This window comes from Lipotes vexillifer, unplaced genomic scaffold (genome assembly GCF_000442215.2).
Source record: "Lipotes vexillifer unplaced genomic scaffold, Lipotes_vexillifer_v1.1 scaffold1319, whole genome shotgun sequence".
In the NCBI taxonomy this organism is placed as follows: domain Eukaryota; kingdom Metazoa; phylum Chordata; class Mammalia; order Artiodactyla; family Lipotidae; genus Lipotes; species Lipotes vexillifer.
The window spans coordinates 234,217-252,689 of NW_006779997.1; the positions used below are offsets into that span (position 1 = coordinate 234,217).

At 40.4% G+C, this 18,473-nt stretch overlaps 1 protein-coding gene across 2 annotated transcripts in view; it reads left to right on the forward strand.

The window, feature by feature from the left end:
* Positions 1 to 18,473, forward strand: part of SIDT1 (SID1 transmembrane family member 1) — an 87,191-nt gene that overhangs the window by 19,385 nt on the left and 49,333 nt on the right. For both annotated transcript variants that reach the window (XM_007453144.1, XM_007453145.1), the window contains exons 2-4: positions 5,888 to 6,009; positions 7,017 to 7,187; positions 17,986 to 18,031. In XM_007453144.1, coding sequence (XP_007453206.1) covers positions 5,888 to 6,009; positions 7,017 to 7,187; positions 17,986 to 18,031 — 339 coding nt within the window. The remainder of the gene's footprint in view (positions 1 to 5,887; positions 6,010 to 7,016; positions 7,188 to 17,985; positions 18,032 to 18,473) is intronic.

The window sequence follows — 18,473 nt, forward strand, 5'->3', positions numbered from 1 at the left end:
AGGGTATCAGGGTCCATTATGTATTGTCAATACCTTCATTTAGTTTTGGCTTTACGTGGCTTACTTCACTGCTGCAAATGTAATCCAACTTTCTCAGTTGCATATTGGCCTCTGGAAAAGCAAAGCAACATTTGAACAGGGCTTTTTATCCTTTCCCGGGGGTGATGCATTATCTGCTCATCTTGAAAAACTGCCCAGTGTTTTCTATTTCCCACTCTAATATTTTTTTTTTTTTTGCAATTTATTATGCCAGTATCTCTGAGTTTTTTTAATTATAATTAGTAAGATCATTATTAAATAATAATAATTAAAAAAAACTAAGTGGGTTACAAGAGTCAGACCAGGAATAAAAGAGTGTGGAGATAAAGAGTGGAGTGGAGTAACAATCTGCCCTGCTCTGCTCGCAGCAGACCTCCTTCCTGCTGGCCCAGTTTCAGCCCCACCAGACACACTAGCTTCCAGACGTGCTAGTGACATTGGTGATCTCACGGTTGTGCATCTCATAATAATGGGAAGTTGGCAAGTTGCTGACAAGATGGTTTCTTTGGAACAGTACTTCCCAGAGGAGTATGGGCTCCAATCCACATGTATCAGAATCCCTCAGCATGCTGTTAAAAACACATTATTTTTAAGTTCTACTCCTGATCTGCTGAATCAGAAATGATGAGGGTGGGTTTGAGAGATTCAAATGCTCAAAAGCACACTAAAATTTGAGAATCACTGCCTTAGAGTGACATGTAAAAAAAAAAAAAAATGGAGGGAAATCCCTTTTGGAACTAAGTACCTAAGAAGGAAGGAGCAGACTGCAGCCTAGGTAATGAAAAGGGAAGCAGACAAGCAAAAGATGAAGCTGGCCTAGTTCACAGCTTTCCTTAGGTTTTTACCTCAGTTCTGACTGCTATAGATTTAAGCCAGACAAAAGTGTGCTCGAAACACATGTGCTGTAAGTTGGTGTTTGTGTTATGAACCTCAAAAGTGAGCCTGCTTCTAAGTTAATTCATTTTGCCAGCACCAGAGATGCCAAAGGTGAAGTTTTCAGCTTTGCAGAAGAGCCAGGCAGGTAAACTAAATGTTAGAATACTGAGAGGTCCATGTCCACAATGAGACACCACTTCACACCCACATAATTACAATCTAGAAGACAGACAATAATAAGTGCTGACAAGGATATGGAGAAATTTGAAACTTTTACATTGCTGGTAATGTAAATTGCTGGAATGTAAAATGATGCACCTCTCTGGAAAACATTTTGACAGTTCCTCAAAAAGTTAAACATAAGAGTTACCATGTCACCCAGCAATTCTCCTCCTAGGTATACACTCAAAAGAACTGAAAACACTGTAAAGCATAGGGAACTCTATTCAGTACTCTATAAAGACCCATATGGGAAAAGAATCTAAAAAGAAAAAAGGAGTGGATATATGTATATGAAAAACTGATTCACTTTGCTGTACGCAACATTGTAAATCAACTATACTCCAATAAAAATTTTTTAAAAAAAGAAAGAATTGAAAACACATGTTCACACAAGAGCTTGTTTACAAATGTTTCATAGCAGCATTATTTGTAATAGCTAAAACGTAGAAACAACCAAAATTTCCATTAACTGAAGTTTAAACAAATGTTGTATATTCATTCAATTAGAATATTATTGAGCAATAAACAGAAATGAAGTATTGACACATGCTACAACATAGAAGAACCTTGAAAACATTATGCTAAGTGAAATAAGCCAGACACACGAAAGCATATATTACATTATTCCACGTATATGAAATATCCTATGTGAAATAGGCAAATCCATAGAGAAGTTAAATTAGTGGTTACCAGGCACTGGGGGAGGAAGGGAATGAGGAGTGACTGGTAATGGGTACAGGGCTTCTTTCTGGGGTGATGAAAATATTCTGGAATTAGGTAGTGGTAATGGGTGCACAGCTCTGTGAATATACTAAAAACTACTGAATTATACACTTTAAGAGTGAGTTGTGTGGTATGTTACCTATATCTCAATTTTTAACAGTGACCAAGAAAAAAGGAGTAAATTTGACTGTGTGAAAAAATGTTTTGTGCTTGTCTGTAGAAAAAGCTAACTTCTATTTTCTTCTACTCACCCAGTACTTCTGACATCAGATTTATGGATCTTCCACACATTAAGCAATTTTGTGTGGATGGGTATCCTACAATTCCCACTTCAGACGCTGATCACAAGTCCAGGATGTTACCTATGCTCTGACCAAACAGCTATAAATCAGAGGTTCCCAAGACCCCCTCCTCAGGTTTGATTAATTTGCTAGAGCAGCTCACAGAACTCAGGAATACAGTTTATTTACTAGATTACTATAGTATTATAGTAGGATGTAACTATAAAAGGATATAACTTAGGATGAGCAATATAGAAGAGGTGCATAGGGTAAAGTCCAAAAGTGTTCTGAGCACAGAAGCTTCTATCCCCATGGAGTTGGGTTGCTCCATCCTCCTGGTATATGGATGCATTCACCAACCTGGAAGTTCTCCAAACCTTGTATTTTAGGAATTTTTATGGAGGCTTCATCATTTGGGCATGATCAATTATTAACTCAATCTCCAGCCCCCTCCACTTCCTGGAGGATGGAGGTAGAACTGAAAGTTCCAATCTTCTAATCATGGCTAGGTCTTTTGGGTGACCAGCTCCCATACTGAAGTTATCCAGGAGCCCACCAAGAGTCTCTTCATTACAACAAAAGAGACTCCTGTCACCCAGAAAATTCCAAAGGATTTAGGAGTTCTGTCAGGAGTCAGGAATAAGACCAAATATTAGAACAAAATATGCCACTAGTGCTCTTATCACTTAGAGAAATACAAGGGTTTTAGGAGCTCTGTTCCAGGGACTGGGAGCAAAGGCCATATATATTTCTATTATTTCACAGTGGTATTAATATGCTGTAGAGAGGTAATCAGAGGCCACATGCCCCCCCCCCCAAGAGAGGGACACCCACTTATTTCATGGGATGGGGACATATCAGGGAAGACATCCCAAAAAAAGGACTTTAGGGGTGAGAAGGATATTGAAAGGCCAATCACTGGGGACAGAGGCCTTTTGAGAAACAGCAAGTAATTGGCCATGTGAGGGATTGGCAGGCAAAGAAACTAGAGAAGAAGGCAGTAATCAAGAAAAGCCCAGAGTAATTCAGATCAGTGGAGAAAAGATGGACTTGTTAATAGGTGGTGCTGGGACAACTGGAGAGCCATATAAAAAAAAAAAAAAAGATAAAATTAAAATCATTCCTCATACCATATGTTAGTATTAATCATGAAGGGATAGGGATTTAAGTATTAAAAATATGATACTAGAAGTATAAAGTACTAGAAGAAAATGCAGGCCTCAGTAACCTGGAGTGTGGTGAAAACTCTCTTGACTAATTCCAAGTCCAAGGAAAAGATGGAGAAATGTATTTACTTGAATCTAGTCAAGCCTCTAGCTGTACCTGCCAGTATACAGGAAACACAGGGGATAAAGGAATCTGTTCAATGACACCACGGGGTGCAGTCAGCAAAATCTAGTATGTGGGTGTTTCAGGTTTGCACTGCTGCTTTGTGAGCTGCTTTCTTTAACAAATAAATGCCCAAAGGCGGGGGCGAGGGGGTTACCTTTAGATTAAAAGAGATTCAAAACACATATCAACCAAATGCAATATGTGGATCTTGTTTGTACTTAAAATTTAAAAACTGAAAAAAGCACAGTTTTTTAAACAAATGAAGAAATTCAAACACTGTGTGGATATTGGGTGATTTTAAAGAACTATTATTAATTTTACTGAGTATGATAATGGTAATGTGTTATGTTAAAAAGAAGAGGCCTTATCCCTTAGAGGTATAGATTGAAATATTTACAGATGAAAAGGTATGATCTTTGGTATTTACTTTAAAATAATCCAAAAATGATGTGTGTGGAAAATGGAAGGTGTAAATGAAAGACAATGGTACAATTTTGGTACAATAATGAGCATTGTACAATGGTACAATAATGAGCATTCATTATTCTATTCCATATTGTCATAAAAATACTATTCCCGTTCCTTTGGAGGAAAATCTGAAAATTCCCAGAGCCACTGAAGACCTTTTCAGCAGGAGAATGACAAGATGAAAGTGGCATCTGAGGGAGTATAGCCTTGGGGATAAGAAGACTAGATAAGGTGCTGTCAGGGAGGGTCACAGTGATAAAGGACTGGATGAGGATTGTCATTGGTGGGGGAGGGGAGGATCTGGGTGTGAACACTACGTAGAACTTGATGACCTATTGATGGAGAATATGCTACAGAAGTAGGAGTCAAGGATGTCTCGGGCTCAGAATAATGGCTGTGAGGTGAGGTCATTCAATAAGCAAGGAAATTCAGAAGAAATGAAAGTTAGGGGTGAAGGAAGTGACAGGTGCCACTTCAGATAGGTTGAGTTTGAGATGCCTGTGGAACATCCAGAGCTTAGGAAAGAGGTCTGCACTAGAGACAGGGTGTTGGCAGTGATCAGCTGCAGCATAATTTCCATGGAAACATGTAGAGCACAGGCACAAGAAAACGCTCCCTTTGTGAGCAAGCACTTCTTATCTAATTATAAATTACTCTTGGACGGTTTTAACATTAAAAAACTAAGTGTCTTGGGCTTCCCTGGTGGCGCAGTGGTTGGGAGTCCGCCTGCTGATGCAGGGGACACGGGTTCGTGCCCCGGTCCGGGAAGATCCCACATGCTGCGGAGCGGCTGGGCCTGTGAGCCCTGCGTGTCCGGAGCCTGTGCTCCACAATGGGAGAGGCCACAACAGTGAGAGGCCCACATACCGCAAAAAAAAAAAAAAAAACTAAGTGTCTTAATCAAGAACGATATAAGATATCCAAATAGTAATAATCTATGTTTCCCATGCTATTCTGCTGCCTCTCAGTTTCCATTTTGAACATGTCATAGATCTTCAGGGTTTCACTGCAAGCCTTGCTTCAATCCTTTCCCCTAATAAGGTGTTTTCAAGAGAACACTAGGGCTTAAATTCATTAGGGGAAAAAAATCTCATACGAAAGACCAACTTTTTCTTACTTTGCCTTTTTTCTATTGCCTATAGTATTATATATATTAAAAAAAAAACTGAAGGGAAACACCAAAACCATCTAGATCCAGGGGCACAATTCAATTTCCTGTCTTTTAAACAGCCATGATAGTGTTCAATCCTTGGGGTGACACATGTATTCAGAAGAAGCCACGGATCTGCGATATAAAAAAGCATTTAGTGTTGGGGATTGATCTATGCCTTGGAACAGGGCAAAGAGAAGACTCTTCAGCCCCTATAGTATTTGTTGCTGGGGGAGCATCAGGCCATCTGCTAGACCTTAACACAATGTGGCAATAACATTTTGGTCTAAAGCACAGAATGATTTTCCAAACCAAAATTAAAGTTTGTTAGCAACTGAGGTACTTGTAGGTATTTTTTTTTTAAGATACTTGTATATTTAGCATTTATATTCAGATAAGAAGAGAAGCACATCAGCATCTTTCTTTTTGTGTTTGGGCTTATTCTCCTAATCTTGTGTTGACCGCCCAATTCAAACTCCTCAGCCTGCCATTTGAAGCCTCCATAATTTGGCTTCACCCAAGACGACTTAAATCAAAATTTTGAGGGTTGGACCCAGGCATCAGTTTTTTTTTTAATCTCCCCTGGTGATTTCATTGTGCAATCAGTGTTGAAACTGAGTATGGTTACAATATGAATGAGGAGAAGACAGCTGGGATATTTGGAGTATCTGTGGTCAGCAGCAAGAGTATGAATTAAAGTTTTCCAGAGCTTCAGATGGCAGCTATGATGTAACATGTCTGTGCGTGTGCGTGCGTGTGTGATTTGCATTTCCTCTCTCTCTGCCCTGGCTCGCAGGTGAACGCCGTGCGGGTGTACGTGAACAGCTCCTCCGAGAACCTCGACTACCCGGTCCTGGTCGTGGTTCGCCAGCAGAAAGAGGTGCTGTCCTGGCAGGTTCCTCTGCTCTTCCAAGGACTGTAAGTGGATCTTTCCCCGACAGCTTCATTACATTTGTTTTCTTTCAATGTGCTAGACCTTAATTGCTCTTTTCCCTAGCGAAGGGAGAAATCAGACGTGCAGAATGTTGACATATTATGCATGCTAAGTGCAAACAGTTGTCATGGTGCCTGCATTGACCGTTCAGCTCTGTTCAGTTTCTCTCCTCTTTGAGGTTCTGATAAGCACTCTGTCTAGATTTGTAGCACCCAGAAGAACGTTTAACATTTTAGTTCTACCCAGAACGTTCTGTTACTCTTGGTTGGTTAGTGGGTCATCCACCAAGGTCAGGGCTAGGTCCCACCATCAACTTCAATGAGTGACACCTCTCCCCATTCTTCATAATGTTCACCGAGTGTACTTTCTTTATCCTATAATATTTATTGAGCACTACGAAATGATAGATGCTGGGGATACAGTGGTGGAAGACAACAGCGAAATCCCCGCCTCGTGGAATCTGTATTTTTGCAGGGGAAGCTGTATAAGGTGCTAGAGCAGTAACAAGAACAAACCAGAATAGGCATGCAGACATGGGCACACAGTACAGTGTTAAATCACTTTGGGAGGTTAATACACGTGAGGATTGAAATACTGACTCTAATGCCCTGACTTGGACTCTGGGGCTTGCTTTATGCTCATTTCACAAAAGCTTGAAGATTGGAAAAATGGAATCAACTGGTTGTTTTTTCAGTTTTCCCTTCAAAATCTGATAACTTTCCTGACTGAATTAGGAGGATGATTTGGTAATGAAGACACCTAAGTGAACTGCTCAGCACTCAAAAGTCCTCATGTCTGTGTTATAATGTCACACAATGTGTGCCAAACACAGTAGCTCTAAAATTACTATGAGTAGGTCCAGTATGAAATTTTAAATATAAGGACTTGGAAAGAAGTTCAGGGAGAAGTGAAACGAGATGTTCTTTTCGCTGCTCGTTCATTGAGTGTCTTTCTCCTTCTCGCTGGCTTTTCTCTCCACTGGCTGCTGCAGATACCAGAGGAGCTACAACTACCAGGAAGTGAGCCGTACCTTATGTCCCTCAGAAGCAACCAATGAAACAGGGCCTCTGGAGCAACTGATATTTGTAGATGTCGCATCCATGGCGCCCCTAGGTGCCCAGTACAGACTGCTGGTTACCAAGATGAAGCACTTCCAGCTGCAGTAAGCGGGGCTCCTTGTGGCCTTTCTCTGTTCGCTTGTCTGCTCTTCCTGAGCTTGTTTGTGCACGGTCCAGCTTCCTTCCTCCCAGATCAGCACCCCAGAAGGAAATCATCCACTTGGCATATTGTCTTAGCAACTTCGGAACTCTCCTGTGCACAGCTGGGCAGCAGGGCCTTAGTCTGTGTAAGGCGGAAGCAGTAGGGGACTGGAGCAGAGCAGAGGGCGGTGCACCTGATAGATGTATCTGTTCCTGGGCATCTGTGAGGGCCCCCTCCTCTCTGTCGTCCAAGCAAGTGTGATATCCAAGCACTAGTGATGGGTACTTCTGTGTCACTCACCAGTCCACTCTCCTGAAGGAAGTTTTGGTTTTGTTTTAAGGAAGATCTTGAGCTATTTTTCTTACCCTTATTACTATTCCAGTTTTCTCCTTCTGGTTAGGAATGTATACAGGTTGAAAATAATATGTTATGTGGCTTTGTGCACAAACTTATGACTGTTTCCTCCTTCTCCTTGCTCTACCATCCTTTGAAACCAAATCACTCAGGATACAGCATCTCAAATTGTTTATATTAGACATGGAGTATAATAAATTCTGTGGAGGGCATTGTCTCTAAGGGATCTATTCTCTCCCAGAGGTTAGTCGCATAAAATATTGCATAAATCTGTGTGAAAATGTAAACAGAAAGGCTAAGATTATTCCTTAATAAGGCCAGAAACTTCAGGGAGTTTCCTGCCCTATCCTACTCTAAGTTCAAGGCTTCTCAAGGGTTCAAACCATTCCCTCCCCTCTCAGTGTTTTAAATAAAATTTTTTTAAATATGTCATTAAATCGGTCATATTAAAATTTTATTTTGTACTCATCAAAAGTTATCATTAAGAGAACAAAAAGACAAGCCGTAGACTAGAGAATATGTTTCCAACACTAACTAACAAAGGGCTCATATGCAGAATATATAAAGAACCCCTACAAATCAATAAGAAAACACTGGCAAGCTTTTGGCTGCTGTCCCCAGGATCACCCACCCTTCTGTGGCTCTGGCTTCTTCTGGGCAAGAATCTTGGAGCCTATGAGTCTGAGCACTGCTCAGAGTGGGGGCTGGCACCCAGGTGGGTGCAAGGTTCAGACTCCACTTCAGTGAAATAAATAGATTCTCTGGGGCAAAAATGAGGAGATCTCAGGAACAGAAACGATACTTGAGACTTTGACCTCTCACTAGAACTTTGGGACAGAGACAGAAGATCTCAGAAAGGGAATCAATGTTTATATTTACCCAATGAAAATAAATGACATATAAATAGACTCAAATATGCCAAGTAAAAGACTAAGAATATCAGGGCTTCCCTGGTGGCGCAGTGGTTGAGATTCCACCTGCGGATGCAGGGGACACGGGTTCGTGCCCCGGTCCGGGAATGATCCCACATGCCGCGGGGCGGCTGGGCCTGTGAGCCATGGCCACTGAGCCTGCGCGTCCGGAGCCTGTGCTCCGCAACGGGAGAGGCCACAACAGTGAGAGGCCCACGTACCGCAAAATAAAAAAATAAAAATATAAATAAATAAAAGACTAAGAACATCAAATGGGATTTAGAAAAAAAGAAAACTAAATATATGTTGCTTACAAGAGTAAAATCTTTAAAAAGAATGTATAAATGTAAATAAAAGGATAGTAAAAGAAATACCATACTGATATTAAACAAAAGAAAGCTGATGTATTATATAACATTATACAAGATATTCCTTAATGCAAGGAACATTATTAGAGAGACATTCCATATTTCTAAAATAATCATTTACCAGGAAGACAAATTTAAATTCTAAATTTCTGTGTACCTAGTGATATCACTTCAAAATATACAAAGCAAAAATTGCAGAATGGGAAGAAGTGTACAAATTCACAATCTTTGTGGTAGCCTTCTCTATAGCTAATAAAATAACAAACCAAAAATTTTAAATGTATGTACAGGGTTCCCCCACTATGTGAAAGTAGAGTGTTCCTGTGAAACCTTTTATAAGCCAAATGATATTAAGCAAAGAAGCAATTACTTTAGGACACATCTTGCTAACAGATGCACAGAATAAATTGAGATAAAGCACAGAGGTTCCCAGACACCATTCACAGCTATGGTGGCTTGATGCTGAGATGCCGAGCATAGTTCCAGGGAAGGCGGTGGCAGTGCCATTCTCACCGCTTAGGGTGCACACTGCAAAACAAACGCTGAACGCTGTTTTCGCTTTTCATCTTTTTTCATAAAAGCAAAAATCTTCGGATTTCTTTCAGTTAATGAAAACAGATACTAAGGTAGCAAATTGGCATAAAGCGAATTTTCAAAAAGTGAAGGATAGCGGTATGCAGTACTTAGAACAAATATTGGCAAACCACGGCCCACGGACTAGGCAATGGTTTTTGTAAATAAAGTGTCATTGGAACATAGCCCTACCCATTCATTTACATATTGTCTCTGTCTGCTTTCATACTACAATGGCATAGGTGAGTAGTTGTGACAGAGAAATTATGGCCTGCAAGTCTAAACTATTTACTATCTGGCCCTTTTAGAAAAAGTTTGCCAACACCTGCTATAAGAGAGCAGATCAACATGATTAACAAACTTGAGCTAATTAATGTATTTTGAAAACTGCATCTCAAAATGATAGAATGCCTAAGCTTTTAAAATATACATATCCAAACTTCTGGGATGCAACTAAAGCACTGCTTACAGGAAAGAGTAAAGCTTCAAATGTATATGTCAGAAAAGATGAATGGCTGAAAGTCAGTGTGTTAAGTACCCATTTTAAGAAGTTAGAAAAAGAACTGAAGCTTGTGTAAACTGCTTCTTTGTTGAAATTCTATGTATTTTATTTTATTTATTTTTTTGTGGAGTTGAATCCAATCAATGTAACTCCTGAATGTACTTTTCTCTCTTTTTTTTGGCATCTTTATTGGAGTATAATTGCTATACAATGATTTTTGGCTGCATTGGGTCTTTGTTGCTGCATGTGGGCTTTCTCTAGTTGCGGTGAGCAGGGGCTACTCTTTGTTGAGGTGCATGTAGTAGTTGCAGCACGCAGGCTCAGTAGTTGTGGAGCACGGGCTTAGTTGCTCTGTGGCATGTGGGATCGTCCCTGACCAGGGATCAGACCCATGTCCCCTGCATTGGCAGGTGGATTCTTAACCACTGTGCCACCAGGGAAGTCCAAATTCTGTGTATTTTAAAACATCGTCATTCTCTTGATTTCTATAGGTTTGTTATGATCATTAAAATAAATTCTTGAATTAAATGCTTGGAAAAAAAAAAAGTAAAAGAACTGAAAATAAAATTCAAAGAAAGTGGAAGTAAGTACTAAAATAAGAGCCCGAAACAATGAAATAGAGAACAAATTAACAATGGACAAAATCAACCAAACCACAGGTCAACTATTTAAAATGACCAGTATTATTTTTATAATTGTCTTCTAAAAAATAAAAAAGACAGGCAAGTCCACTGGAAAAAAAATAGGCAAGAGACTTAAACAGACACTTCACCAAAGAAACTATACAAATGGTCCGAAAACATAACCTCATCAGCTGTCAGAAATGCAAATTAAAACCATAATGAGATTCCACTGCACCTACCAAACTGCTATACTTTGAAAGGACTGACAATGCAGTTCCACTCCTAGTTATATACTCAACTCCTAGATACATAATTGTGCTATCCATCCGAGGAATATCACACAACAATAAAAACAAACTATTTTTGTACCTAACAACATGAATAAATCTCACAAACAAAATGTTGAGCAAAAGAAGCCAGACAAAAGGAATACACACTGTTCGATTCCATTTATATAAAGTTTAAAAACAGGTGAAACTATTGTAATGTTAGAAGTTAGGACAGTGGTACCGTCAGGGAGGAAAGAAGTACACAGCTATGTTTACTTAGTGAGAATTTTTTCAGATATATACTTATGTCTTGTTATCTATATGTTTGTTACACTTCAATAAAAAGATTAATTTTTTAAAAAATAAGAATATTTTAAAATATATTTAAAATATATACTACATTTTTGCAGCTTATTTGTCTGATCAGAATGTTCTGCTCTATTATAAAGCTCTCCTTAAATTTTCTAAGGCAGTTTATTCTGAAGTCTGTAGCCAGTGGAGTTGCTGATATGAATCAAATATTTATCTTGGCCCTCTCTACACCCCTTGACAGTGTATACCCATAGATACAGATGGACAGATGGACAGATAGATTAATGAATGGTCAGAAGTAGTTACAGCATTTTTTTTCCAAGTCCCTCCATTAATTTTGGTGTAGAAAAAAGTGATGTGATAATTTCAAGAGCAAAGAACCAGCCCCCCAAAAGAGGCAGAAAAAGATCAATTATATGAGTCTCTAGGAGGGAGGTTTGAGCATTATAGTATATACATTTTTAAGGTTCTCCAAGTGATTCTAATGTGCAGCAGAGTTGAGAACAACTACCTTTAAGCAATTTCTAAATGTGTTTAATTGTTTTAATAACTAAATTTATTTGTGGTATTAAACAGTATGGGAATTCGTACTCATAATTTGAAGGAGGTGGCAGCATATTACCCGAACAGCGTGCATTTTGAACTTTGGAGAAGCCCTGCATTTACTAATTGGTCTCTGTGTGTCTGACCTGTCGCTGTCACCTGGTAGTAGTGTACTTGAATTCTAGGGCTGGTATCTGTGAGGCTAATTAGACCCTTTGGAGAACTGAATTCTGTGAAACTGAAGCCATAAGGTCACAACTCTGTGAGAGCGTTATTGAATGATACGCACGTGGTGAAACTGCAAGTCTATTCTCTCATATTGTTTTCTGTTTCCGCCTCTCACAATGTGACCTGACCTCAGCAACCAGACATGCAGAGCATTTCAAAATGCACAAAGTTACCAGGGGTTTTATGCGAATAAGATAAGCCCGAGAAGAGATGGTAACTAAGATATATGTGTCTCTTCCTCCCTGGCTCTGGATTGTCCCACACCAGCCTTGCTGGAAACTCAGAAATCCAGAGGACGATGGTAACAGGCAAGAGCTGAGGACAGTGGGGAGATCTGAACTCAGGTATTGAGAGAAACACTGAAGAACTAACTCAAATTTCCCAACATTGCAGTTTCTGTTGTATGTTTTTCAGTGGCAGACAACAAGCATTGTTTTTTTTTTTTTCCAGAATCATAAATTTTAAGAATAGAAGGAACTTTGGGAATTGAATCCACTCATTTCATTTTTACAGATGAGCAAACTGATGCCCAGAGAGGTTAAGTGATTTGTCCAAACTCACACAGCCAGGAAAGGACAAAATCAAAATTAGATTCAACTTCTGACTTGCAGTTCTGAGCTGTTCCCACTATAACATGCTATTTCTACTTTCTGTTTAACACTGTCCTCCTAATTTTTGTTGCCCTAAATATGTTTCTCAATTCCATGAAGCACTTATTTATTTAAATCCAGCTTAAAAAATTAACTTCTGGGGCTTCCCTGGTGGCGCAGTGGTTGAGAGTCCGCCTGCCAATGCAGGGGACACGGGTTCGTGCCCCGGTCCGGGAGGATCTCACATGCCGCGGAGCGCCTGGGCCCGTGAGCCATGGCCGCTAGGCCTGCACGTCCGGAGCCTGTGCTTCGCAACGGGAGAGGCCACAACAGTGAGAGGCCCGCGTACCCGAAAAAAAAAAAAAAAAAAAAAAAAAATTAACTTCTGCCTTAAAGCTTTACTCCATGCTGTCTTAACCACCTGCCTCCACACATGCACATACAGCAGCTTTGCCCCTACTCCTCTTCCCAGACCCCATTGCCCTGGCGCTCAGTGCTGCAGAGTGTGAAGTTGCAGATAGGGAACAGCAGGAGGCTGCAGGAACAGGCAGGCACCTGCTCCTGGGGTGGGAGGAGCCTGGAAGGGCTGTTGGGAATTATCTGGTGGTCCAATGATTAGGACTCCATGCTTTCACTGCCGTGGGCCTGGGTTCGATCTCACAAGCCATGCGGCTCGGCCAAAAAAAAAAAAGATATCCCCAAGAATGGAAAATGCACGACAGATCGTTTAAAAAGAAAAAGAAAGAAATTTAGACAGTTGTCTATGTTGTGATATTTGTATGGATAATGGATTTGAGGGGGACTCGAACGGATGCAGAGAAATTAGAAGGCTGATGCCGTGGTCAAGATAAATAATCTGAAGAATTTCGAGGTGAAGTTGACAGAACTTGATTGGATATTCAGGGTAAGGGAAGTGGGAGAGTCTAGGATGACCATCTAACTTGTAGATGGTGGTGCCCCTAAGAGAAAATGAGAATTTTGAGGAGGGAAGGAAAAGATAAGTTCACTTTGGGACATGTTGAACTTGAAGTGCAGTGCCTGGCAGAGTGTTGAACTTATACAGCATATGATGCTCAGGAGAGAGGGCTGAGCGACCAGAGAGGCCACTGAGTAGAGGCTTCAGGAAGGCTGGTCCCTATGGTGCCTGAGGTGGAGTTACAGGAGGTAAGGGGAGAAACAGGCAGTACCCAATCCTTGATCTTTGAGATATGTTTGCTGCCCCAGGCAGTTTAGACTTCATCTTTAAGGCTATGGGAGGCACTAAAAGATTTTAAGCAACAGAATATCATCAACGGGTCTGATTTTTGAGATGACTTTAGTAGCCGTGCAGAAGATGAACCGGAGAGGAGAGCGTAGAGGCACGTAGACAAATCAAAAGTTTGAACAGAGAAGAATTAAAAAAGGTTTAGGACCTGAACATATGATGGTAGCAACAAAGGTGTAAGGGAGAAAAAGAGTCAAGTAATACGCATGGGGATAATTCACAAATTCAAACAATACATGTGGCAGAGAATCAAAAATATAGTCTTACATGAGTACTTGAAGGCTTCCACCCTCCTCTAGCCTTCTAAGTAGGGATCTTGAGTCTTTGTTTTGAGAGAGGGTCTTGAGTGCAATAGCTCAGCTACTGTGCTGTGAAAAGTAATAGATTTTTGAGGAAATGGATGAGTAAAGAGGCTTTTAGACCATTTTGCTATATGTCATCCTATGTAATGGCCCTTTGGTATTTTAGGGTAGAGTACAGTGATCTACATTGTTTTTCAGTTGTTGTTTTTTTTTTCTTATTGGATGCTATACTGAGCAAAGACAGTGCTTCAGGTGGGAGCAGGTGCATCTAGGTTACATTTACACTAATAGAATCAGTAAGACTTGGTGAGCAGTCAGCTGTGGAAGGGATAAAAAGGGAATCCAAGACAACTCCAACAACGATGTCAGGTGACAAGTCAGGGGAGGCTCATCGACAGACGTGGCAGGTCAGGGTCAGGGAAAGGGGAGTACATTCCATTTTGATCATATGGAGTTTGAGATGCTTGAGGGCCGGTGAAGTGCAGAAGCCCAGCAGAGAAACACTCTTCTGTGACTGGAGTCCAGGAGATAGCCCTGGGCTGGACATGGAAACTTGTGATTCACTACCATTGTTGTGGTTTTTGTGGCAACTGAATATTTATATATATGGATTTTATGGCAATTATAATATATATAATTATATATATAATAGATATATTATATATTATATATTATATTATATAGTTATACATATATGAATGAAGATGTATGTGGCTAAGGAAAACGAGGAGATCAGGAACAGGACTGTGGGTCACATTCTCATATAAGGGATGGTCTGAGAAATAGGAGCTCTCAGAAGAAGCTGTCTCGGCATAGTCAGATGTGTGGGAGAAAACCCAGGAAAGCAGGGGTCACAGAGCCCACGGGAGGAAGTTCTAAGACAGAGGAAGTGGCTGTCAGTGTCAACTGTCAGAGACAGGTAAAGAAAATTAAGAACTAAGTCACTGGATTTAGCTACAAGGAGGTGACTGCAACCTCAGGGAGATGGTGGAAAAAGAATCCTGACAGCAGTGGGGAGAGGAAAGAATGAATGAGGGATTGGAGCAGAGCACTCTTTGAAGAGGCTGGTTGTGAAGAAAGATATAGAATGACATCAAAGGAGAGGAATTTGGGGAAAAGAGGGCAATTCTGGGGGGTGCTTTTGTTTGTTATTTATTTTGAAAATGGTTGAGACTAGAGTATATTTACAAACCAAGGAGTAGAAAGGCAGATAAAATTTATAGGAGGGTTGGATTTTTGTGGAAGCGACGTCCCAGAGGAGAGAAGAAAAGATAGGATTTAGCACATGCGTGGAGAGTTTATACTTCAACCAGAGCCTTGAGGTGGAGGGTTACAGATGATGGAGGGTGAGGGAAAGATTTGGGATAAGCAAAGGCAGTGCATGACAGATGGCAGTAAGGAGATAACAGGAAATGATACTCTGAAGTCCATAGTCCAAGTGAATAACCAGTGTGATTTCCTTCGACAAAGTGAGGGTTTTCAGTGCTCACTGTGCTCTGTGCTAGGGGCTTGCTGTCAGAAGATAAATATGATGCCCTGCATCTCACAGTCCTCTCTGTACTCACCTCGAAAACGACTTAGTTTTTGTCTCTGCCTGTCTTTCCACTTACCCTTTCTTCCCATCCCCCCTTCCTTTCCCTTCTGTTTTACTGCTCTCCTGCAGATCCTCCTCCCCCTTCTCTCTCCCTCCCCCCATGGGCCCTTTTCTCTCTCTTCTCCTGTCTCCCTTCCCTGCACACCCATCTCTCTTGACTCCTCTGTTCCTTTTCTCTTTCCCTCTCCCCCAAACTAGCCAAAATGAGGAAACAAAATTAGCTTTTGGGTTTTCTTATTTACTGAATAAACTTTTGTTTCCTGTGTTTAATTAGCTTTTGTTTTCTTATTTACTGAATAAACTTTTGTTTCCTGTGTTTAATTTTTTCAAATAAATCGAAAATTGTGTACTTCCTTCTCTGAAACTAAAGGTGTACATGTGTCTCAGTTAGATTTGTTCTGTTGCTTAATGACACCTGATAAAATAAACCTTCCCCACCTCCACTGAGTCCCATGGGGAAGGAAACAGAACCTTGCATCTGCAACAGGCACCATGTTTATTTTGCACACACTGTTGACTCCATGAGAAAGAGAAGACTTAAATGTGATAGTCTTAAAGAAAATTAAGTGTTTTCAAAGTTTGTATGTGTTGTACTAGTAAAGCAAAGATAAAGAACAAGAAAAAAAACAACAACAGAAAATTCCTATCAATGTCCACACATTCAATGTTATAACTGCAATTCAAATGACAGGGGAGAATTTAAAAACAAATTGCTGGCCAAAGAAAACTGTTTTCTTCTGGAAATCGTACACTGTCTGTTGCCAGCCAAGAAAATCACTGTCCTCTTTGTTCCCCTGACCTGGCAACAAACAGAATTGAGGGCCCCGTGTTGCCCTGGTAATAGCAGATGACACTCCCCACACTCTGAGAGCCACACACAGCACCGCGGGTCCTGACTCTGGCTGTGGAATCTCAGAACACACACAACTGGATTTGACACTGACTTTGGCTTCTTTAGGTGACTCAAGATCACGAGTTACTAACCATATGTCAGCAGAACCAATCCTTGACTCTGACGATGATTTCTATTGAGAGTGAATATATACAAATTGCATCCATTGCTAAACTCTAAGCCTCGTCTGCTGACAGCCTGAATTGTTTGTCATTACCTTTAGAAATAGTGCTCAAATTTTATGACTTCTAAACACCTCCAATTATAAACTTCATGCTTAAATGTCCTGACATGCCCTTTCTAAAGGAATCTTTAATAAAAATTTTAAACTATTTAATTTTTATAAAAGGAAAATTAGGAGTGGAGAGAAAGACTCCTCAGCATTGGGGGATAAAGCTGGGGAAGGACCCCAGAAGAAGTTTAGGTTCAGGTTCCCAGAAGTGCAGGTCCCACTGGACAGCTGGGATCATGACACTCCCCAGATGCAGGCATTGAGAGTGCAGTGGGCACGTGTGAGTGATCTTCACAACTAAAAATGAGGCAAGAACCAGAAAGAACAAAAGCCCCAAACAGCCCTTACATGACTACAGAGAAGAGCAAATTTCTCTTTGTTTTCCAGTCTCTTGAACTATTCACGTATGTTCCTTCCAACAGCACTCTATGCTGCAGATGTATGGTTCCCACATGCTCCTCACACTGTCCTTTCCTCAGTGCTGGATGATTTCTGTCTTTCACAGAAGAATGAAAATATCTAATAAAATATCTAGTAAAATAATCCACAGAAAATTAATAATTGGAGAGAAAATAACTTCATTATATTCTTTTGGTGGTATGTGCATTTTAAGAAGGGTCTTAGAAGGCAATGCCTAACCCAAAGAGGACACAACCTTGGAGGGAAATGTAGACAACTGGGGGTGCTTGGGGGCAGGAAGAGTATGCTCCTTTCCCTAGAGACCCTCCCATGGTGATTATCTATCCACCACATTTTTTAAAAAGTCATCTTTTGCCATGGATACATCAAAATTTTGAAGTGCTATCTGAATTATGCAAAGGAACCTCAAGCCTTCTTTTCCTCTCTCTTTCAGACCACTTCTGACACCTAAACCTTGTACTTGATTGTAAAATCTTAAGAGAATCCAAAGACAGATGTGCCTATAAAAGTCAACAAAGTACTTACTTGTATAGGTATGACTTCATGGGTTCACAAAGACATAAAATTGATCAGTTCCCCAATTTGATCATTCTTGAGAGTTGAAACCACTACGTTCTCATGCAGTGCACTTTGTCACTTTTATGGGCCCAGAACTCCTTTCTCAAAGGGTAGGGCTTTCCTTGCATCTAGTTTAAGATTTTTTTTAATAAATAATTTTTGTTTGCTAACTTATGCTTTTCTTTCACTTTTCCCACTTTCCCCTCTCCCCCTTATATTTCTCAGGACAAATGTTGCCTTTCACTTCACTGCCAGTCCCTCTCAACCCCAGGTAAGTGAAGGGCTTCAAGGTTATCATGATTCTTCCTCTTGGTGTTACCCAAGGAAACCATGGTAACAGGTAGAGTTAGCATGTGATGTTGCCCTTGATCTTTCACAACATGAGTTATATTTGTACTTTTGGAATGTTGTTCATGTAACTGGGATTTTAGACACACCTTTAACCTTATCACATGAATTGGTGTAAAATGGGAGGCATGAAGTATTTGCAGATGTTCCTTGGCTCAACCTTCATTCATAAAATTGTGGGCCTACTATGTATCAAGTACAGTGTTAGATTGTACTAGGTGCCAGGGATAGAAGGATGAAGAAGAGGCAGGTGCAACTTCTGCCTTCACGGACCTTATAATCAGGATGGGGGTGGGGAGACAGAGAGTGAAAGATCACCACTAAACAAATACAAAAATAATCAATTGATCTGAAAGTACAATAAA